At 37.9% G+C, this 24,554-nt stretch overlaps 1 protein-coding gene across 3 annotated transcripts; it reads left to right on the forward strand.

Annotated features, from left to right (window-relative positions):
• Positions 1-5,815: 5,815 nt before the first annotated feature.
• Positions 5,816-24,491, forward strand: FBXL3 (F-box and leucine rich repeat protein 3). 3 transcript variants are annotated; one of them, XM_081125180.1, is made up of 5 exons: positions 5,816-6,177; positions 10,415-10,763; positions 13,577-13,699; positions 16,738-16,909; positions 22,003-24,491. In XM_081125180.1, exons 2-5 carry the CDS (start codon positions 10,416-10,418, stop codon positions 22,644-22,646), a joined length of 1,287 nt encoding a protein of 428 aa, XP_080981306.1. In that variant the 5' UTR covers positions 5,816-6,177; position 10,415; the 3' UTR covers positions 22,647-24,491. The 3 variants fall into 3 exon arrangements, with proteins under 3 accessions (XP_080981306.1, XP_080981304.1, XP_080981305.1); XM_081125178.1 differs by having other exon boundaries at positions 5,822-5,960; XM_081125179.1 differs by having other exon boundaries at positions 5,828-6,147.
• Positions 24,492-24,554: the final 63 nt, after the last annotated feature.

The following is a 24,554-nucleotide window of genomic DNA, read 5'->3' on the forward strand; positions in this document are numbered from 1 at the left end:
ATTGCTGCTAGAGAACAGACCATCAACCTCACAATAAGTTTCTTAGCTAACAAAACAACGCAACGTCCATTTCCTAAAAAAAAAGTCAATTCAGGTATTTGAGCCTAGTCTTGAAGGAAGTTTTGACAAACAAAAATGGGAAAGAGCATTCCAGGGAGAAAGTGTGGTGAGAAGGAAGGCATTGATGTGTTCCTCAGAAGTGTAAATAAGCTGTTTTGCTTCGTTAATTCACTGAACAAATATTTGAGCATCTATCCTATATCCAACTCGACAGTACAGGCTCATGAGAGTGGGAGCTACATCCCCAGTTGCTTAGTAACCATGACTTACACAGAGAAGGTGATGACTCTATGAGTTAGTGAGTAAATGTGTGCGGAGCACTGTGCCAGGTGCTAGGGATGTGACATTCACAGAACACAAATAGAGAAACATTGAAATAATTCAAAGTTATTAAGAACTATAATCAAGGTTTTCTAATAAGAGATAACAATTGTTGAAGGCTGATAGTGGCCAAGCACTGGGCTGATGCATGGGTGTGGTAACCAGAATATCAGGCCTCCAAATACACCCATATCCTAATCCCCAGGATATATGAAATTGTTGCCTTACGTGCCAAAAGGGACTTTGCAGGTATGATTAAGGGTACAGACCTAGAGATGGGGAAACTTCCTGAATTAGCCCGATGTAATCACAAGGGTCCTAATATGGGAAAGATGAGGCAAAGTCAGACAATGCCTTGATTTTAGACAATTTCAGACTTCAAACCTCCAAAACTGTACAATAATAGATTTGTGGGGCTTTTTAATGTTTGTTATTGATTTGAGAGAGAGAGGAAGGGAGAGGGAGAGAGAAAGAAAAATCTGTGTGAGAGGGAAACATCGATCAGATGCCTCCCACATGCATGCACCAGGGATGGAACTGGAAACTTGGGCATGTGACCTGATTGGGAATCAAACCCCTGACCTTTCTTTCAGTGCATGGGACCATGCTCAACCAACTGAGCCACACCCTCCAGGACTATATTTGTGTTGTTTAAGCCACTGAGTCTGTGGTAATTTGTTACTGTAGCACATTTCATCTTCTACAAATCTATGGACCATTATTTTCTTTTTGCGGATGAGACAACTGAACTCACAGAGGTTTTGCTAAAAAAAAAAAAAAAAAAAAAAGGTAATATCTCAATTTTTAAAATTGCTTATATATTGGAATGATAATATTTTGGATACACTAGGTGTATATTTAAATAAAATTATTAAAATTAATTTCATCTTTTTACTTTTTTAAAAAATGTGGCTTCCAGAACATTTTAAATTACATATGTGGCTTGCATATATTTCCAAAGAACAGTACTGGCCTGGAATCTCATTCTCAACACTTGAGAATTTATCACCAATCTTTGGATTTTTCTGAGCAAGAGAAATGTGGTTTAGGAATATAATTCAGGAAGCAGGTCAGGAGGTAGCTTGAAAAACACTGCCGCTGGAGCAGACCAGTTGGAAAGTTCTGACTGGTCTTGGGAAGAGTTATTAAAGGTTCTTGTCAGGGTCTCAAAACATACTTCTTTCCTTTGAGGAATTTACTACAGTCTAATCTTAGTGTTAAAATCCAAAGAGATGGCCTAAACTGAAATGGTTTAGTTAGGCTAATTCTCCAGAGAGGGAGGTGTATGCTGGAGTGACTAAGAGGGGAGATGGGGGTTGCTGAGGCAAGATGCCAAGGAGTGAGTGTCCTTACTCATGCAGTTAGAGCCAATAGTTAACAGCAGCAATTAGCTAGCATTTACTATATGCCTTCGACTGACCTATGTGTTTCCTAGATAACTCATTTAATTCTCATGACAACTCTGTGTGGTAGTTTTTGTTGTTATTTTACAGGTGAGGAAACTGAAGCACAAAGAATTTAAGTTGGAACCTGTGCAAGCTTGCATGCTCAGTACAGGCAGAACAGGATCAAAATCTAATTCGCAACCCAGATGCACACCTTCTCCCTCCCGATCCCGAGCGGCTTTGACTGAGCAGTGGAGACGGGGCTCTCAAGTCTGCAAGACCCAGGAAGCAGGTGAGGGGACAAGAGTTCCTCCTCCCGTCGGGAAACACCAGACGGGGGGACCTGAGGAAAGGAGAAAGTTTCAGAAAAGGGAGTGGAATAGGGGAGGGGGAAAAAGGGGCCAAAGGATGGGAAAGAACACTCTCAATATACAAGGCCCTTCCCTTGTATGATTCAAAGGAATGACTAAGGTAAACTTAAAAGCTTGGTTCCTCTTCAAACCCACTGCTCTTCAGAGATCTACTTCATGCGCCTTTCCCACAGTAAGGAATGTGGTTCTTCTGTCAACTTGGGAGGCAGGAAATCCATCAAAAAGGGGCAGTTGTCATGCCCATTTTCCATCCAAGACTGGCCCAGCCCCAGGGACCACCACCCGTATACTACTAGGCAGAATTTACCCTGGCTAATGGCAGCTATGCCGATGCCACAGCCACCCGCACTCCCAGATGCCTGACACAGTGAGACCAAATTGCACGACTGCCTTTCGGTTAGAAGGAAAAATCATTTCAGACCCAAGGGAGAGTCTTTCCAGGTCAAGTCTGCACTGGTAAGGAGTTTTGGTTGCAAGCAAAAGAAAACAAAATTCAAAATAACTTCAGCAAAGAAAAACAAGTAATCTCTGTGATACCTCCAGTTTTGGGGAATAGAGTATAACCCAGGCAGGGGCCTCTGGCTCTGTCCCTCGTTAGGTCGTTTCTGCATCTCTTTTGCTGTTCTTTTTATCACATAGCACCTTTTTCTGCTTTCCAGATGATGTCATAGAAAATGACTGCCTATAGCTCCTAGGTTACAAATTCAAGCGCCCAAGGAAGGGATTAATAAAACTGACTAAAGGTTGATTTGCTTTTTATTATCACATGCATTGGTAATACTAAATAGAATCATTAATAAAATGTTTTTGTCTGCTGGACCAAACTACTCCATAGCCACTCTCATCCCCTGACCACAACTGATAAGTGTAAATAAATATTGACTGATTTAAAAATTAAGTATAAGTTTCTTTTTATTTTTCAAAAAGATGAAATGAAATCTTTAAATAATAGGAGAGGGAGCATTTGGTAGGTAAAGTGTGCCAAGTTCCTTGTCTTCTTTGGGAGAGGATAGCCTATAATGAGGAATTAAAAAGGGACCATAGTTGGAGTTGAAAGTTTTAATGTGATATAATATATATTCCTTATGTTTGCTGATTTAGATTAATGTGTGTTGCTGATCATTTATAATGTCGACCTAGCTTTAAGTAAATGGGCCTGCATTTGGTTTTTCTTCCTCTAATAATTATCATCGCCAATCTTTAAACTTCCTGTTGTCCTTCATCATCCAGTCACTGAGAGACCTAAAAAAATGTTGCAAAAACAGGTACAATCACATTATTATGTTGCAGAGACTTTGTTCAGTTTGACTTGGTCAGATAGTCAGGTCCCAACAGGAAACACTGGCATTGTCCCACAGTGAATCTGAATGTGATTTTATGCATCGCTTCCTTCTCAGTTTTTTTTGGGGGGGTGGGAGTGGAAGAGTGGAGGGCCCCGTAGGCATCACTGCCTTCTAGTCTCTTATACATGGGTCAATAGTTGAGAAGACATCTTTAAATGGAAAAAACTTTTTTTTTAGGGAGGTGGGAAGGATGATGCATGATTCAAGTTATGATTTTGCGCCTAAGGATATTACAACTCTTTAAGAAAATACAGTTTCCTAAAATCCAAACTGTGAAACCAAGTTAAGTAAGTAGCAGTTACAAAGATGCCTCCATTTACAAAAGGCTTCCGCAGAGGTTTCCTTTTAACTAACTATGTATACTCCTTTACACTTTCCTTATTGGGTTGCACAAAGCTATCTAGAAATTTCAGGAGTCTATCCACCCTATAAAGTAGAGGCAGTTTTAAAAAAGTAATATCTCATTTTCAGAAAAATTAGAAAATACAAATATTTTAAATCTAAAAATCATCTGTAATCCCAGCATTAACACTGCCGCCATTCTGGCATATTACCTTGCAGTCTTTTGGGGGAGTGGGGGGAGTCATGAGTTTTTATTTTATTTATTTGATATATATTTTTTAAAATTTTATCTTTATTGTTGAAAGTATTACAGATGTTCCCTTTTTCCCCCATTGACCCTTTCTACCCCGCACTCCACACCCCTCCACACCCCAGGCCTTCACCACACTATTGTCTGTGCCCATGGGTTATGCATATAAGTTCTTTGGTTAATCTTTTCTTACCCACTTCTCCCCTCTGAGATGCCTCAGTCTGTTCTGTGTTTCTATGTCTCTGGATCTACTTTGTTCATCGGTTTATTTTGTTCTTTAGATTCCACATATGAGTGAGATCATGTGGTACTTGTCTTTCTCTGCCTGGCTTATTTCACTTAGCATAATAATCTCCAGGTCCCTCCATACTGTCCCAAAGGGTAAGAGATCCTTCTTCTTTACAGCTGCATAGTATTCCACAGTGTAAATGTGCCACAGCTTTTTTATCCACTCATCTATTGACGTGCACTTGGCCTCTTTCCAGATCTTAGCTATTGTAAATTGTGCTGCTATAAACATAGGGGAGCAAAGTTCTTTCTGATTAGTGTTTCAGGATTCTTCGGATATATTCCTAGAAGTGGGATCACTGGGTCAAATGGAAGTTTAATTTTTAATTTTTTGAGGAGATTCCATACTGTTTTCCATAGTGGCTGCCCCAGTCTGCATTCCCACCAGCAGTGTACCAGGGTGCCCTTTTCTCCACACCCTCGCCAGCACTTGTCATTTGTTGATTTGTTGATGGCAGCCATTCTGGCAGGTGTGAAGTGATCCCTCATTGTGGTTTTAATCTGCATCTCTCTGATGATTAGCGATGTTGAACATTTTTTCATATGTCTCTTGGCCATCCGTATGTCCTCTTTGGACAAGTGTCTATTTAGGTGCTTTGCCCATTTTTTAATTGGATTGTTTGTCTTCCTCTTGTTAAGTTGTATGAGTTCCTTATATATTTTGGATATTAACCCCTTATCAGATGTATTATTGGCAAATATGTTCTCCCAGACAGTGGGCTCCCTTTTCGGTTTTTGATGCTTTCTTTTGCTGTGCAGAAGCTTTTTAGTTTGATGCAGTCCGTTTGTTTCTTTTCTCCCTTGTTTCTCTTGCCCTAGGAGCTATATGGGCAAACACATTGCTACGCAAGATGTCTGAGATTTTGCTGCTTACCTTTTCTTCTAGGATTTTTATGGTTTCACAACTTGCATTTAAGTCTTTTATCCATTTTGGATTTATTCTTGCGTATGGAGTAAACTGGTGGTCTAGTTTCATTTTTCCGCATGCACCTGTCCAACTTTCCCAGCACCACTTAGGCAGAGGCTGTCTTTACTCCACTGTATGCTCTTGCCTCCTGTCACATTAGAAACAGTTTCTGTACACAAGGTGTGTATATTTTCAGTCCCGTATGGCCTCCAGGTCGGGTGGGCAGGGTGCCGCCCCAGGGCCCGCGGGCGGAGGCGTGCCAGCCGTCCCCACCTCCTGTTTATCCCGCGCCCGACCGTCTCTCCCGCCGGGTTTCTGCCCCACCTCCCTAACTTTCCAGCTGCAACCGCAGAGCGTCTCTTAGGCTCTAGCTAGCTCCAGCCCTCCCGCTTGGGCTTGGCTACGAAAGAGAAACCCTAAGCCTGAGGGAGGCAGCCCACCGGGGGCTGCGGCAGGAGGGGGCGGGGCCGGGAGCAGCCCACGCCCGCCCGGGAGCGCGCGGCGGCGGGCACGCGCCGCCTGGGGCAGAGACGCGCCGGGAAGCGCGCGCCCGCGGGCCCGGGGCGCCATTTTGGAGACGGTGTCTGGGCCGCGGCGCTGGGGACCTACGCGGCGGCCGTAGCTCGCTGAGGGGAGTCTCTCGCGGTGACAAGGGTGCCCGGGAGGAGGACGCGGACGGCGTGGGACTGAGAAGTAAGGCCTCTCCTTGGGCAGCCAGAGCCGCAAAGGTGGAGCCGCACTGGCGCCCGCCGGGGGACCAGCGCGTCGGACGCGGGCAGAACGCGGGGAGCTGCGTCGGCGGCAGCCGGAAGCGCGGGGCCCGGGGGGTCTCATGTGAAAGCCGCGGAACCAGCCGCCGCCGTCCCCGGAGCCCGGGGAGGTGTGTAGGGGAAGCCGCCCCCAGCAGCAGGTAACGGCGGAGAGGCAGAGCCGGAGCCCGCTGCTGCTGCGGCGGCGGGGAGGGGAAGGCTCTGGGGACTCGGGTGGGCGGCTGGGCGGGCGGGCGGCGCGGGGTCCCGGGCGCGCGCGGGCCGCCCCTCGGGAGCGCCGGGCGGGGCTGGGGGCGCGGCGCCCGGACCTGGGAGCTGCTCGGGGGCGTTTCCTCACTCGCCTGCTTCAAAACATGTCAACAGGGCGTGGCGCGGGTGCCGGGGCCGCTCGCCCGGCTGTATTACTCTTGGCGGAGGTTGGTGACAGCCCCGCACGGCGCGAGGCGGGCCCGGCTCTTCCCGGTGTGGGCTACGCCGGGGCTAGTAGCTTGAGAATTGTCATTAAGATGTCAAGACATACTGTGCTGTAGAGGGCTCAAGAGGAACGTCGGGAAAAGCGACTCCGTGGAGGTGGCGCGGGGAGGGGCGCCGGGGCCGCGTGGCCGGGAGGAAAACTTGGTCAACTCGTGAGGGGCGGCTTCGCGCCCGCGCTGGGCCTGAGCAGCCGCTGCGGGGGCGGCTGCGGGCAGGGATCGCGAAGCAGCCTGTTAAGTGATTGGCCTGCATCTCCGAGCCGAGAGGTGAGATTGCTATTATTTTATTGCTGATGAATGGCCCCGGTCTTTTAAGTAGTCTTTTTTTTTTCTTTTTTTTTCTTCCTAATCCCTGAAATACCAATGCAAATGCCGTCGGCTCCCAGTTATGTACAAATGACCACTAGGCAGATTTTCACCACTACACTTTCCTTGCCGTCTAGTTCTGAGAGTAAATCTCTTTCCACGGGTTTGTTTATTCTTGTATTCCAGCCAAAGAGTGCATGTTAATTTTGATATTGGTCAAAGCAGAACATAAATGGAAAGGAAATGTGATGCCAAAACAAGCTTCTTAGAGCTAAACACAAATGAGCTTTTAAAATTACTGCAAGCCCAATGTGCTAAAAGTGCCTAATGCAGTGAGGGACACAGCCGAGTGTTCTCTTCTGCCCTTCCCCTGATAAATAAGCCTGACTGCTCCTTTCAGGGTGTGTGGAAATGTTGTTAGTTCTGCAACTCCCTGTGCTGCTCAACTAGGCTGTAGTCTTTCGTCATTAGTTTGCTTTTTGGCCCTTCGTAGGAATATCAGTCCCACACCAAATGCTCTGGTGGCCTAAGTTGCATTAATTATTTGGGGCCAGGAAAAGTTGCAGTTTGAAATTGAGCTGCCAGAGCCCTGAAGAGGCCTGGTTTTGGTGCTCTACAAAGTGCCTTTGACATTCATTGTCCAGCTTCCACCTCTGGGCTTTTCTTCAAATATAAGAGGTGTTTCCCTTTGACTAAAAGTAGGAAATAGTTCATTGATGTAAATTCTTTGCAGACTGATGGATGCTTTGAATTCACCTTTATTACGTAGAGTTTCACGTGTAAATAGATTTAATAAAATACTTTTGAAAGCGATGTATATTTTTGTATTGATAAATGAGATCATCTTGGAAAAAATTGATACTTAAAAATTTTATTAGGTGCCCACTGTGTTCTGTTATTTTCATGCATAAATGAGGATGATGCAGAGACCATTTTTATTGGCATTTGGCCTTAGAGTTTTTTGCTAAATATACTGTAATTCTGACATATTATAGTCATATTATGTATGACAAATACAGATTTTGTTCGGCTAGTTATAAACTAGTAAATACTTAAAATATACTTTGGTGGTCATATAGTCTTAATATCTAGACGAAGAGATGCTATTCCTCAGTGTTGCACACTTGTTTTTAATATGTTAACTCTTTTCCCCCTCAGCTTGGAAAGGTATTGAAATATACTTTATTTAAAACAGGGCTGTAATAGACAAAAGAAAGTATCTATATTGTTAGGATCAGCAAAGTATTAACAAAGATAATTGCATGAATAAAACTGTCATTTTTGTTTGTATGTCCATATACTCTAAGATGAATCATTTCATTTTTAAGTTGAATAGTTCTGGTTTTAGAAGACTTTTCTCCAGAAATAGGCAATCAACAATAGGGAGTAGAAATTATAAAGATGGCTTCATTCTTTTTTGAACCTCTGTATCTCAAAATTCTGAAGAGTTTTAGATAGCCAGAAAAGAAATTACAAGCCCTAGGTAGCAAACTCTTTGTTCTTTGACCCAAATTTTATATGCTAAAATTAAAGTAAGCCTTCAGGATAAGTTAAAGGAGAAAAATGGGTCATAATGACAGTGTTATTTCAACTTCTATTCTAATAAGACATCATTACTTTCATATTAAAGGTTATGATGTAGTTTATACTACCTTTTCTCTAAATATATTTTAAAATACACATTCTTAGATTCATACATAAGTTTTAGTCTCCCATAAAACTACCCTCTTGCCATCACCTCTGTCATTCTGATTTTTCCCTTTCTCTCCCCTTGCTCAAAAGGATATACATCATTTATTTCACTTAACTCACGTAGCTGGGAATAGGAGCAATAAGGAAAAGGCAGTTTGTTGCACATGTGCTAAGACCTCCTGGGCTGATTTTAATGTGATAAAGACCAGGGGTCCCTGCCATGCCGTTTCCCTCCAGTCCCTCGTCCTTTTTCACAAATGTTGCTAGCAACTGGATAGAAAGAGAATCTCAAAAGACATATTTGATTAAGATTCATACATTAGCACATCCTTCGTCCCACACAGGAATCGCAAATTCTCATATGCTAGTGTGCCAAGAAGAGAGCTGGAGCCAGGCATCCTTTTGAAAAGCTATGACTCCAAATCCAAACCACTGCCAAGCCGGAACTGCTGTCTAGAGTCAAAAGGAAAGTATTACAGGTTCTGAACTAAATGGGTACTGGTAACTGAAGTTTCACATTTAGTTTAGAGCCCGCAATACTTCTAAACAAAAAAACAAATTAAGATCTTTTTATCTGATTATAGTGTGATTAGTTGAAATTTAAATATGTATAATACAGAGAAGCATATTGACAAAAAAATTCACCTGTAACTCTGCCACTATTAAATCCCAATATGATATAATTAATATAATAGCCCACTCACTGTTATAGTTACTATATTAATGTGAATCTACTTCCGGTGTGTGTTTCTCATTCATAAATGTGTGTTCTTGCGCTCTCACACAGACACTTTGTTCGAAAACAAAAGTAAGATCATTTTTACTATTTTGTTGTGTCATGTACTTTAATGTCTTTAATGCTGGACTGCTTTGCTGTAACTGAGTTTAACAGTCATCTCCTTTCAAAAGACCTAGTACTATTTAATTCCTCACAAGAACCCTGTGTGTTATTATCTTCCATCTTACAAACAAGCACAGGGAGGTCAAGTAATTTGTTCAAGGCCACATAACCAGTGAGACGGAGAACTAGGATTCAAACCCAGGTAGCTTAATTCCAGGGCCACACTAGTATTTTGTAACAAAAAGATTATTTTTAAAGAAACAGATGGAATACAAATATATGTAATAAACACATACCTATCATTCAGAAATAGAACTTGGGGAAAATATTGCAGTAGTAAGTGTTGGAAAAAGAAACCACATTTCAGACCAAACAATACTTAGGAATGGGTTTGCATATTTTTAGCATAGAGTGGGTCTTAGGGTAACATGTATCACAAACTATTCAGTGTGGAAAAATCTGTTGGCTACTTAATTCAAATCCTCTGGAGATTCCTGGAACTCTGGTCTGCCCTAAATTCAAGATTTCAAATATAGTGGGTATCCTTAGATGTCTTGTAAGAAACTTTGAAAGGGTCATTGTAGGTTCTCTTTTAGTTATTTCACTGTAACTCTTTTAAAAAATTGATTTTAGAGAGAGGAAGGGAGAAAGAAAGAGAAATATCGATTGCTTTCCTCCTGTGTGCGCCCTGATCCGGAATCTAACCCGCCACCTTTCGGCATATGGGACGACACTCCAGCTAACAGCCACATCAGGCCAGGGCAGTAAATTCTTGGTTTCATTTCAAAATCATGATAAACTTTTGCCCCAAATAGTACAGTATAAACATAAATGTTTAAACACCTGTGTAGAATTTGTAAGATGATAGTTGGTCTCCACTGCTGTTTTCATTATATTTTGTTTTTATATTTTCCTGGAATTACTGGTCCAGTTCTTTCTGCATGTTTGTGTTCATATTTATAAATACAAATATACACATATCAGTGACAGAAGAATGAATTTTAATTTTAGATTTACTTTATTCAGAAGTTAAGTATGAAAAAAATTGTGCATTTTTTTGAATAGGATGAAACGAGGAGGAAGAGATAGTGATCATAATTCATCTGAAGAAGATACTGCAGAGAAATCCAAGAAAGTGAGGACTACAAATGCATATTCTCAGACTTGTGATTGGGGTAATCTCCTTCAGGACATTATTCTCCAAGTATTTAAGTATTTGCCTCTTCTTGACCGGGCTCATGCTTCACAAGTTTGCCGCAACTGGAACCAGGTATTTCACATGCCTGACTTGTGGAGATGTTTTGAATTTGAACTGAATCAGCCAGCTACATCTTATCTGAAAGCTACACATCCAGAGCTGATCAAACAGATCATTAAAAGACATTCAAACCATCTACAATACGTCAGCTTCAAGGTAATACTTTAAATCCTTCTTTTAAAAAATAAAGCATATTTAGTGACCTTTGTATCCTAAATCAGTACATCTTCTCATGCCTTTCAAATACTGCTTTTTAGGGAAAGTGCGTAAAGATGTAGAATTATTGTGTACCTTAGGAGCTGTGACAAATAATTATACTTGAGCTTAATTACTCCATTTTTTTATAATTATTAATAATTTCTAAAAAGAGCAGAAGCAACCACTAAATCAGTATAAATCATTGACCAAAGCTGTCAGTCACAGTGAATTATTGCAAGCAATTTGAGGAAAAAATATACAGTAAAATTTTTAAAATGTGGAGATTATGATTAACACTCAACTGTTATTTCTATCTAATAGGGACTGAGTTTGCATATTGATGATTATGATATTATGATATGGGGGTCTCCAAAGAAAAAGGAGATACAGAAATGTTAGGTAAAATATTTAGAAGAATATATTTTAGAGAGAAAGAGAAAAAGGTACAGTGAAGAATACCAAAAAGAACTGTTTGTTTCTTTTAATTGCTGGAAGGGACATATTGAAATTATGCAGGGATGAGATAAATGAAGTGGGATGGCTTTCTGAGATGTCCAGAATAATTTAAGGAATCACAGTGGTTTGTAATGTTTTGTTTTGGGGATGAATAGTGGAATATTGGTATGTTTATTTACTAAATTAGTAACGATGATTACTGTTGAAAAGTAACACCTGAATACCTGATTTAACTATATGTTGCACTTATTAAACAGGTAAAGCAGTGGTTCTTTAGTAAAATGAAGTGTTGTTTGCTCCCACGTATGTCATTCCTTGGATAGAGATTACTGGCTTATTCACCCATATGTGTCCAAGGAGGAGAGACCTAGTGATGGGAATGGTTGGGTATATTATGACCTTCTTCCCAGAAAAATGTATGAAGGGGTAGGCCACTGAGGGTAGGATTGCTAAGCTTAGCAAATAAAAATGAGGATGCCTAGTTAAATTTGAGTTGAGATAATCAACAAATAGTTTTTAGTATAAATATGTCCCTTGCATTATTTGAAACATACTTAATATTTATTCACTGGATGTCCTGTATGCTATCTGGCAACCCTAACTGGGGGAAAGGGTGGAGGAATGGTAGGACAATCAAACAAACAAAAAGCTAGGAACTTCTCATGTGTTGTCCCTGCCCCACCTCCCCATTTAGAAAATTCAGGAGCCTTTGTTTTGGTTTCAGTCATCTTTGAGTTGTCTAAGAATGTTCTAATGGTAAATCCTGTAAAAAATTGGTATAATATGTTAATCTCTTAGATCAAAAGACCAAGTCCATCCTGTGGATTAGCTGGGTCAGTGTTAATCTTTTATAGGCCTGTGACACAATTCAGCTGTGTCCAACTTGTATAACCCTCACAAAACCACTTGTCCTATAAGTTTAAACATTTTTATTTTATTGAAATTATTGCTGAGGAAATAATTTCTGATTTTCAAAAAGGGCCAAATTACAGAATTTTTCTGACCTTTCCTCATAATATATTTAATTCATCACTAACTATAGGCCAAAGAGGCGTGTAGTCAGTTATTAGTGTAGAACAATGGTTCTCCAACTTTATGTGCATCAGAACCACCTAGAGTGCTTGTTGAGATCAAGATTGTTGGCTCCCACCCCCAAAGTTTCTGATTCATATGGTCTGGGTTGAGCATGAGAATTTGCATTTCTTACAAGTTTCTAGGTGATGTTGATGCTCCTGGTCCAGGGACTACACTTTGAAACCACTGATGTAGACAAACTTAGCTAAAGGATATTATAAACAGCTCTGAAACTTTAATATAAATCAGAGCAACAGTTGTTCAACCAGCTCTTCAGAACATTTTGGGGTTAAGGTAATGTATATCAATCTGGAATTAAAGTAATGACATTACTTTTAACTATCTGTTTTAGGATGCTTTTTAGCCCCAGAACAACTTCCTTGTTGAAAAAAGAGCTCTTAGGAATTTTTTAGCCATAGTACCCTTCTCCTGAGATGTATCTATGCAAAAGAGTATGTAGGAGCAGCTACTTCTCCTTGTTTCAGATTTTCATGCTTGACTGTTGGAGGCCCTTATTTTACTTTGCATTCATTTTTCATTAATATCAGTGATGCATTCCCAGTTGTGATTTACTTGAATCTTCTGAGTAAATACTTCAGTTTCTTGTGTCTTGAAACACGTATACCATAGGCAGTGTATTTATATGTATGACTGTATCCATTACCAAGTATATAATTATTTTTCAAAGATAAATTCGTGCATTTCATTAGTTTAAATAGTCAGTTTGGAATAAATCAACTTAAAGCCAAGTTCTTTCAACATTAAATATATATCTTACCATAATGAAAGTTAAATTTTGACAGTTGCCCTTATAATTTTTCAGGGTGACTCAGGAAAGTCCTAAAAGAGACAAAGTAAAACTGATAAACAAGCATATTAGAAAAAGAAACATATAGATGTGCCTTTTTGGACTTTCAGAGCAGATTGGTGAAATTAAAATCAAAGTAAAGTAGACAGTGGTAGTATTGAAAGCAGGTATAGCTTGTTTATAAAATCTTGTGTGTAAAAATTTATTAAGCTAAGTTAGTACAGCTCGGATTGATTTACAGATTTTATTTAAAGAAAACTTTGTTTTTGGTAGAGTTAAGTTGATAAATATATTTATGTGAGAGTGGATGATCGAAAGAATCAATATTCTTTACGTTATAATGCAGTAAATAATAACTATTTTTTGCTTTTGTAAAGTTATGCACAGAGTAATGTAAATATATCCATGGGTAAATGGTATTTTCTTTTCTAAGGTGGACAGCAGCAAAGAATCAGCTGAAGCAGCTTGTGATATATTATCGCAACTTGTGAATTGCTCTTTAAAAACACTTGGACTTATTTCAACTGCTCGGCCAAGTTTTATGGATTTACCAAAGGTATCTTGCTGATTTAGTTTTATTAGCTTGAGAAATACATTGAAACGTTATCCATTTTTTGAACTGACATTGGGAGTTTAAGAAAAGTAATAATATAATAGAAAATCAGTTTCTATTTAGAATGTTAATAGGATTTTTTAAAAGCTTTCCTTTTTTTATCCTTGTGCTTCTTCATGAGTAAGGTGGAAGAGTGAATGAATTTGCAGAGGATTCTATACAAGTCCTGAAAGAGACGAAGTAAAACAGAAACAAGCATGTTAGAAAAAGAGACGTATAGATATCCTTTTTTGGATTTTCAGAGCAGATTGGTGAAATTAAAATCAAAGAAAAGTAGACAGTGCCAGTATTAAAGCAGGTATACTTGCTTATAAAATCTTCTGATAAGTTTGTAAAGATTTATCCTTAAGCAAAGTTAGTATCAGTACAGCTTGGATTGATTTACAGGTGTGTTTTTTTTAAAGAAAACTTTTTTTGGTGAAGAGTTAATATATATTCATATTTATGTTCTAAGATGATCCCACATGTAATTAGAAATAGTCTCTCTAATAATTATTCTGTTAAAATAGGAAAATAAGTTTTCATTTTTAGATAGAAAACGAATAAAAGCCCCTGAGTATGTTAGCTAATGTTTAGCAGGTTAGTATCCAACAATAATTTGAAGATTTTTTTTTTTTTCAGAGTACACTATAAAATGTAGACATCCTTTTAAAACACCTAATAATTTAATTTACTAGGATGATTCAGGAATAGATTTTACTAACTTGAGTATTATAACCCAGGTGGTTCAATGGTGTATCAGTAACAAATATATCACCAGTTAATTTCTGAGTCTTAATTGATTTTAAAACTCTTCACTACATATGGACATTTGAGATAAAATGTTTTTCCTCATGTAAAATAAGGGAAATGGACAAGAGATTCTGTTTATTTCAGCATTTTAAGATCCTAAGTACATCAGGTCACTGTAGTTCTCAAACTTAATGTGCATAAAAATCATTTGAGGAACTTCTGAATTTGGGTTACTATTCCTATTTCAAATTTTCCCTTTCTAAGAGCAGTCAGTCCTAAGATGTTCAAGGACCTCACTCTAAGAAGCACTTAGTTTTGTGCAATAGCAGCATCTCGTTTAAGCATCATGTGGGAAATGAAATGTTCTGAATTGATTTTTTTTTATGTACATACCATGATTAAAAAACAAACACACATATGGTATATGTATAAAATATACCATATTAAAATGTATGTTGAACATATATTTTTTTTATTACTCAGGATTATCATTATGTATAATTAGTACTGGTGCTCTACTTGTATGTAGCAGTTTTGTCTTCAGGAACAATTGATGTATATGGGCCTAGGATACTTATACTGTTTTTCTCTTTTTCTTTTCCTGTTATGGCTTTTGTAGAGATTGAAATAGGGTGTTGCTATATTTTGGAAATCCTGTGAGAACCAAAGAGAACATAAAAGAAGTGCATTTGACCAGAGCTAAATCTGAGGGAAATGGGAAAATGAAGGCAGTGATGCAGTATACAAATGAAGAAATGTGGTTGTAATTGAGATATAATTGAGTTTGATATGAAAATATTAGGAGGAAGATGTTATATTTAAATAGTAAAACAGTTACTTAGTCAAAATATAAGTAGTAAGCCAGTTACTTAATTACCATACTGAAAAAGAAATGTGACCAAGAAGATAGTGTTTCATTGTCCAGTTGACCCTTGAACAACATGGGGTTAGGAGCAGCTACCCCCAAGCATTTGAAAATCCAGCCCTCAGCATATGGGGATTTCCAACTGTGGATCAAATACAATTGACTTATGAACAACACGGATTTGGGCAGCATGGGTCATCCACTTACACGAAATTTGAGATTTTTCAATTTCAAAAAAAATCCATGTGTAAGGACCTGCGCAGTTCAAACCCATATTGTTCAAGAGTCAGCTGTACTTCCTTGGCTGTTAGCCTGCTCTCTTCCCTTTCCACTGCTGAAGTGAATTTATAAAGCTAAGTGGAGGGTCAGATTGGCTCTGTAGAAAAATATGTTTGACCATGTGTTGGCCTGTCTTTCCTTACTCCGCTTGATTCTTTGTCCATTGTTTATGGCTTCTTAGTTCTTACTCAAAGTCACATACTTTGACCATGCTTTTTTTTTTAAACTTTTTTTTTTTAATCCTCACCCGAGGATATATTTTTATTGATTTTTAGAGAGAGACGGGAGAGAGGGCAGGGCTGGGGGAAGGAAACAGAAACACCGATTGGTTGCCTCCGGTCTGAGCCCTAATCAGGAATGGAACTGGAACTTTTTGGTGTCCAGGATGACGCTTCAACCAACTGAGCCACTGAGCCAGACGCTGACTATGCTTTACTTCCTGTTTCCCTACTGTGGTTCCTTTAGGTCAGGTTCTATGTCCAACTGATAACTTAGTATATGTGTGTAATAAATGGATGGCATTTGTGGAAAAATACGTTAAAATAGGCTTGAAAATACTATAATTTAACATATTGAATTCAAGGAATTTTAAATTTGGAATTTTATTTAGGTATGATTTTGATGATTTTAGAATCAGATTTTGTATGAGCTTTCGTATTCCAAATGAGTCTCATAGCTTCTGAGTTGACTTGTCATTTTTAATTTTTAATGATTATGGTAATAGTTATTACTATTTTAATGGTCATGACTATCAGAATAAAAAATAATGCAATTTAGTGTTATAAAACACCAGAGTAGGGTTTCCAGGTAAGGTGATGTGAAGTGTCTGAGAGGTATTCTCATCCTGGATTCCAGAATTCATCTTTTAACTTACCAGTGGTTACTGTGATACAGAGACATTCATCCTGAGGCTTGAAGTTTTTTTTTCTCCCTAAGGTAAAAAGGTGCTTTTTTCCCCCTAAGGTAAAAAAGTGAAGGGGATGCTACCCCTAAAACAGTCATGAAATAGTATTAGCATTCAAATGAACCATGTGTGTATTATGACAACTCCCTCAATTCTCATTTGTAGAAATTGAAACAATGTTCTAATTTTTTTGCTTTTCAGTCTCACTTTATCTCTGCGCTGACAGTTGTGTTTGTAAACTCCAAATCCTTGTCCTCGCTTAAGATAGATGACACCCCAGTAGATGATCCATCCCTCAAAGTACTAGTGGCCAACAACAGTGATACGCTCAAGCTGCTAAAAATGAGCAGCTGTCCTCATGTGTCCCCAGCAGGTATGTTTTGTTTTTGCCAGGTAACAGTAAAATGTATTGATGTGTTTATCAAATAAAGAAGAACTATGATCACTAATCTTGAAGGTGGATTAATATGATTATTTCATCTCTTTTACATAAGTGTTTTTAATGACACTTCCAAATTATTTTCTAATCTTATTTGGCAATCTGTGTCCAACTTGTGCTATAAAAATGGATAAATTTTTTTTTAAAGGAAAGGACGAGATGAGGTTTGCCTGAGGTGCCCCTTTAGATAAAATAGAATTTTCTCTAATTGTAGTTGCGCTAACAGAATTGCTTTTCTTCTCACTATGTAGAGAAGAGTTGTGCTGAAGTTGTTGCCTTATTTTGCAAGATAATGCTTTTCCTAAGTTGAATTATGGAGCCAAAAGCCTCTTCAAATGGGGGAATAGCATTATAAAATCTCTTTACAGCTTCTCATATAGAATTTAAGTCTTCTGCATTATTCAGTTTGATATCATTTACATTCCAAATGGTTTGTATTGTAAAGTAAGTATAAACCCGTACTTTGTATTACTCTCTGATGCTTCATTCCTGACTCAACCTCCCAGTATTGACTTTCCTCCCAATTCTTTGGCTGTTATTTGGGAAACCTGTTTTTAAGGAACAGTGTTAAGTTCTTGAACTCTTTACAGAACACTTCCCAACCTCTTGCCATAACTAAAGCCTTTCCTGGCTTTTCCCCAGGAAAATGATTCCCTCTTGGATGGAGATTATTTGCTCATTCTGCCATCTCCCACATGGAGGATCTTGGTGATGGGAATGGCTAGGTCTCTTGTAGTATGTGGATATGGCCCTCTATATCCATGGATTCTGCATGCATGGATTCAACCAACTGTGGATTGAAAATATTCAGGAAAAAAAAATGTTATGTTGTTGCTGATGTCTACTATGGGGTTAGGTCTATAATGGTTGCGTCTGTACTGAACACGTACAGACTCTTTTTTTGTCATTATTCCCTGAACAATGCAGGATAACAACTACTTACATAGCATTTAGATTGAATTAAGTATTATAAGTAATGTACAGGAGATTTAAAGTATATGGGAGGATGTATGTATATTATAAGCAAATACTACGCATTTTATATATGGGACTTGAGTGTCCGTGGATTTTGGTTTCAGTGTGGGGGTGTCCTGGAACCAATCACCCATGAATACTGAGGGATGACTATATTTTCCTAGCTGCTTCTGCCACTTCTAGATTATCACAAAAGATGATAATCTAAATTAAGAAGTATGGGCTTTGGCAGTTACTTCTTTTCTAACCTTAGTCACACTTTACACTGTATAGATTTGCTATGAGAGTAAGATTTATAATTCATAGCTTCATAGTGTACACAGTCCTTTGTATCCTGATCTTCACCTATCTCTTTATGTTTGCTGCTCACTCATGTGCAGCTTTTACTTAAGCCCTATGTAACTATGTTCTTTATACCTGTGTGTGTCATCAGTGCACTGTACCCCGTGGAATACCTTTTTTCCCCCCCACTTCATTTAGATAACTCCAACTCACCTTTCAGAATTCAGCTCAGGTGTTCGGGTTTTATTGCTGTTTCCTCCTCTCTCTAGTTTAGCTACCCTGTCGTTTCCATAGTACTCTGAACGCAACTTGTAGCACTTGCCACACTGTGTGAGACAGACCCTTTGGGTCTCTGGTTTCTCTGTGAGACTGAGCTCATTATTCTCTTTATCCCAGTACATCTCATGTTTATTTTCATTAATACACACATCAGTTCTGATAGTATGGTATAAGCTTGCTTGATCTCACCTAATGACTTTTGGACTAGTTGTTCAGGAAGGAGAAGGAGCACTTGTAATACTTTTAATCCTCACCCTAGGATATGTTTTTATTGATTTTAGAGAGAGAGCAAGGGAGAGAGGGAAACATCGATTGGTTGCCTTCCGTACACAGTCCAACCAGGCATCAAACCTGGAACCTAGGTATGTGCCCTGACCAGGAATTGATCGTGTAGCCTTTTGGTGTATGGGATTACACTTCAGCCAACTGAGCCACCCAGCCAGGGTGGTAATACTTTTTAATTTAAGAGAGTATAACTATAGAGGACTTTAATTTAAAATTTAATGCATTTGTATATTTTATTTCTATCCATGTTTTTCACATTTGGACAATTTCTCTAAATTGAGATTACAGGCTATTTTATATTCTGCTTTCATCACTGAACATCTTATCAAACGTCTTCCCATTTCATATAGTCTGTATAATTGTCTATTGCTAGACCTTTAGGGGCCATTTGACACTTGTGTCTTGCCTCTTTGATATATTCTTGATTTTCCTCCTCCCTCTCTGGTTGTTTCTACTTTGTTTTTTTTTCTTTGCTGGGTTTTCTTTTCATTCTTTAAATTTTGATGTTCCACTGTCTTCTATATTGGGGCCTTGTTTTACTGTGTAAACACTGGGCTCTGTCATCATCATTTATGGCTTCAGTTACATTCTATATGTGACTATCTCCTACTTTTGGTGTCTCTGAAACTCTAGATCTGTGTATTGAGCTGCCAGTGGCCCAGTGCCTCTAGAATGTCTCACAGGTACTTCAGACAAATGAACTTCCTTTTCCCCCGTCCAAATCTCTTGCTTTTCCCTTTTTTACTGTCTTAGTGATTGGCACCATCCATCCAGTTGTCAGGGACCTTATAGACATCCTTGATTCCTCCTACCCTTACTTTGTACATTCCTTCAGTCACAGAGGTCTGGCGACTCCGTCACTGAAATATGCCTTGAATCTCTGTGATGCCATAGAATGAATGTTTGTGTTATCCCCCAGCCCCCCAATTCATGTGTTGAATCCCTAATCCCCGTGTGATGGTATTGGGAGGTAATTATGTCATGAGAGTAGAGCACTCATCAATAAGGTTAGTACCCTTATAAGAAGGGACAGGAGAGAGGATTTCTCTTTCCGCCGTGCGAACACACAGTGAGAATGTGGCCATCTACAAGTAGGGAGAGTTCTGGCCCTAACCCAAACCTGACCATGCTGGCACCATAATCTTGGATGGCCCTCCAGCCTCCAGAATGCAAGAAAGATGTTTATTTTTTGAGCCACCTAGTTCTGTTAAGTAGCCCAAACTGACTAAGACACTGTACGTACCTTTCTTCATCTCCACTCTTACTACTCTAGTCCAGGCCCCACAATCTTTGTGCTCTACCCTCATAACTGACTTCCTGACTTGCAGCTTTGCTCTTCTCTAATTTGATTTCCATGCTACAGCGAGAGTAATCTCTAAAATAATAAGTCTGATTTTTTTCCCCTCCAGTTTCTTTAGAAACGTCTTGCTATGCTTTAGATAAGATCCACACTCCTTACTGAGGCTGAGAAGATCCTGTATGATCTGCTCCTTGCCTATAGATTGGGCTTCAACTTTTAAGAAATTTTCTTACTTGGATACCCTGTGTTGAGCGTCTATCAGTTCTTAGAATGCTCACATTTTCTTCCATATCTGGGTGTTCACACAGGAAATACCGTTCACTTTTTTTCTGCACTCAGTTTTTAAAGGGGTCATGCGATTACATTAGAACCACCTGGATAATCTTGTTTTAAAGCCATCTGTGCTATGTAATATAACACAGTCATGGGAGTGGTATCTTATTACATTCACAGGTTTCAGGGATTAGGGCGCGGAATCTTGGGAACTTGTTTTAGAATTAATGTCTGCCACACTGTTTTAGTAATTATTAAATGGTACCTCCAAGTTTCTTTTTCGCATCTTTGGTTACCATTTCCCCTGTGTTTTTCTTCTTATATCAGACTTTATAAAATTGCAAAGAATGAAAATGTGCTCAGCTTACCTTGAGGGGTCAGGGTTTATTTTAAAGTATATACACACCTTATGGAGACAAACTTGGCAGTGGCTGAATGGTGAAGTACAGATGTTTTTTACTCCCTCTTCTGGTGACTCTCTTAAACTGGCCATTCTCCTCCCACTACTCGAAAGCTTTTAGCTTATTGGTGGCCTCCTTATTGTCACTTCTTAAGCAGTAGTAAGTGCATGAACTTAAAAGTCCCTCATCACTGAGTCTGTGTTTCAATTCCAGTTGTGCTACCTTTAGTTACCCACCTCAGCTTCAAAATACAATCTTACCTCTCTAGATTTTTTTGAGTATTTGTCAGATAACATATCCAGTACCTGACATATCATTGTTGTACAATAAATAGTAGATAATATAAGAGTTTTGTTCCTATTCTTTTTTCTGAACACAAAAAGGAAATGGTTTGAATGGGTCATTTATCATCAAGTAGTATATGTAAGGTGTGTCTTACGAGGCCACTTTGGAGATCACATATTAACCTTTGGTAAGTCATCTGCTGCTAGGGGTTTGGAGCAGTTTTGAAGCATAGTGCCCTGAGCATTAGAATCATTTAAGGAACTGCTTTGTGGGGTATGTTAGAGCTTTCAAAGTATATTTCCATTAATGTGAATTGGTAATTACCTTTTGACTCACTTATTGTGGTATTTTTTTCTTAGAAATGTGACAAGCTTATTATATACTATTAGCAGTTAAACTCTGCTCATTTGATGGAAATATTTTTATTTTTCAAATGTTTCATTTAGTTATATAAATCATATTTTATGTAGTTTTTACATTTTTATTTTATTAAGATTTATTAAGGTTTTGAATTTCAAAAAATGTCCTTGGGCTTCTGTTGCAGCGATCATATAATTTTTCTTGCTTAACCTGTAAGTTTAGCGTAATTTTTTTGTTGTTGTTTTTTAAATATGGTACTGCATTACTGAGATAAACCTTAGTCATTGTATATTTTTAAATGATATAAGTAATAATGTATGATTTTTCTGAGTTGATAAGTGAGCTTCATTTCTTTTAAGGTATGAGATTTAAATTGGTCTTTTTCTTATATCAAAATTAGTAATAAATTTTTAAATATTGGTGACTTACCTTTTGCTATTTCAACCATACATCTAAATTTTAAATTGTATAGCTTTGTGTAAGGGAAATGTAAGATTTTATCGTGGGACATATACTTGATTAAATTTTTGAACAGATGATGACCTTGTACAGAAATTTGTAAGTAATTAGGTCTTTTTTCTTCCAAGGTATCCTTTGTGTGGCTGATCAATGTCATGGCTTACGTGAACTGGCCCTGAATTACCACTTGTTAAGTGATGAATTGCTGCTGGCTTTATCTTCTGAAAAACATGTTCGATTAGAACATTTGCGCATTGATGTAGTCAGTGAGAATCCTGGGCAGACACACTTCCATACTATTCAGAAGAGCAGCTGGGATGCTTTTATCAGACACTCACCCAAAGTCAACTTAGTGATGTACTTTTTTTTATATGAAGAGGAATTTGATCCATTCTTTCGGTATGAAATACCTGCCACCCATCTTTACTTTGGGAGATCAGTAAGCAAAGATGTGCTTGGCCGTGTGGGAATGACATGTCCTAGACTAGTTGAACTAGTAGTGTGTGCTAATGGATTACGGCCTCTTGATGAAGAGTTAATTCGAATTGCAGAACGTTGCAAAAATTTGTCAGCTATTGGACTAGGGGAATGTGAAGTCTCATGTAGTGCCTTTGTTGAGTTTGTGAAGATGTGTGGTGGCCGCCTATCTCAATTATCCATTATGGAAGAAGTATTAATTCCTGACCAAAAGTATAATTTGGAGCAGATTCATTGGGAAGTGTCCAAGCATCTTGGTAGGGTGTGGTTTCCAGACATGATGCCCACGTGGTAAAGACCGAGTGATGTAGGGAACGATGAATAGCACCTTAACTTTAAGCATATTGTATTATAATAAAAGTTTATTTCCTGTAGTTCTGATGTAATTCTATTTTGTGGCACAGAGATTTAATATCTGCATTGCGTATATAAGGATTGTTTATTAGAAGACCCATGGACCATTTTTGATCAGAAAATTTTGTCTATTTCTTTAGTAGTCAGATTGCAGAAAATTTTTTTAAATGTGGTTCAAATCTGAAAGTAATAACCTGTTATAAAGATTAAATACTTTACAGTCTGAAGGAACAAAACCTATATACTATAATATCCAGGAAGTGAATACTAACAGGTTTCCCAAAATGTTATGTTGTCTATGCATTTTTTTAAAATGTAAACTTGACATTTTAGGGTCTTCAGTTATACATACACCTGTTATAAGGTGTTTACTATAGCTCAGGAAAGTGAGCATCTTGTGAGAAAAATGTAGGATATTTTGTATCTAATGAAAAATGGTTGAATGTTCTCAAATATTACAAAGCTGTTTAATGAGGTATAAATATAATTGGAATACTTAGAAATCTGATATATGTCACGCAGTGGTTATATTAGAAGGATAATAAACAGCCAAGCTCAATTTAAAAGAAAATAAATAATAGAAGGGAGGCATTGTTTAGCTTTGTATAAATTTTTAGGTTTGCTTTGTAATCTGCTAAACCATAAACATTTTTCTGCAATATGTTACTATATATGTGGCACTTAAAGCATCGTATGTAAAGTAAGGAATGTTTTACCAGTTCTTGGTTTTGTTTATCTTTGTTTAAACTAGTTTTGAAGTATTACACAGTAATTGAAAAGTTTATTTAAAAAAGCTAAATTGAAATAATTAAAGATAGAACTTTAAAATATTTAAAAATTATTTTCATGAAAAAATATTAGTGTCCAATGAATTTCAGTGATGGCTCATTTTCCATTTTGGAATTATACAGTTAAGTAGGATTTTCAAAAATCATAAAAGAAGCACCAGTGTACAGTTCAGCATAAACTGTAAATTTTAAAGAGGATATATTTAAATTCATAATTATATTTTTAAGTAAATATTGCTCAGTGGACTGGAAAATTTTAATAGAACAATGTCTACAGTTTTGTGATTGTTAATTTGGTTAAACCTGATATATTATTTAAGTTAGGTAGCATTTTTATTACTTTTCATATGAATGAAGGTAATCCACACATTGTAGAATCTATAAAAATACTAAGTTTTAGGCTACATTTAGTTTTTTTAGATATTATATAAACTTTGATCCTGAGCACTAGTGCTAGTAGATATTACCCTCCTAAGGGAAATTAGAAGTGATTTAACCCCAGTGGAATATATTAATGCTTCAGACTTTTAGAAAGCAATTTTGGTAGTTATGGAAGCTAATAGTCTTACAGGTCTGATCTATTTTTAAAATAGATTACCTTTCTATTCTACATAATTTTTGCTTTTTAAAAGTGATAGTATTCTGGCCACGTATAAATGAGAAGGAAAAAGAGTGATCTAGACTTGGAAATTAAAAGTAATTATTATACTATTTCCCCCTTACTAAATAGTAAAAAGCTTTGTACAAAAATATGTGTGTTGGCAAATGAAGTTTTTTTCCTGTCACAACTGTTGGAAAGTGGATTTGACAGTACATAGTCCGTTCTACTAACCAAAGCTTTATTTGGAAATTTACTTTTTGTACAAATGGAATTCTATAATGCTTGAAATATTTTAAGTCACTTTATAAGCAAAATGTATAGCACTTAATATTTGTTTATACTGTAAAGTATGTGTTAAATGCTTTTATCAATTTAAGAATAAAGATAGTTACTAATACTGTTGTATTACAATTTTTAAAAACTGCCCTAATGGGGCCAGAGCAGGGTGGAGGGAGTCAAT

Source organism: Miniopterus schreibersii, assembly GCF_964146895.1.
Source record: "Miniopterus schreibersii genome assembly, chromosome: 2".
Classification (NCBI taxonomy): Eukaryota; Metazoa; Chordata; class Mammalia; order Chiroptera; family Miniopteridae; genus Miniopterus; species Miniopterus schreibersii.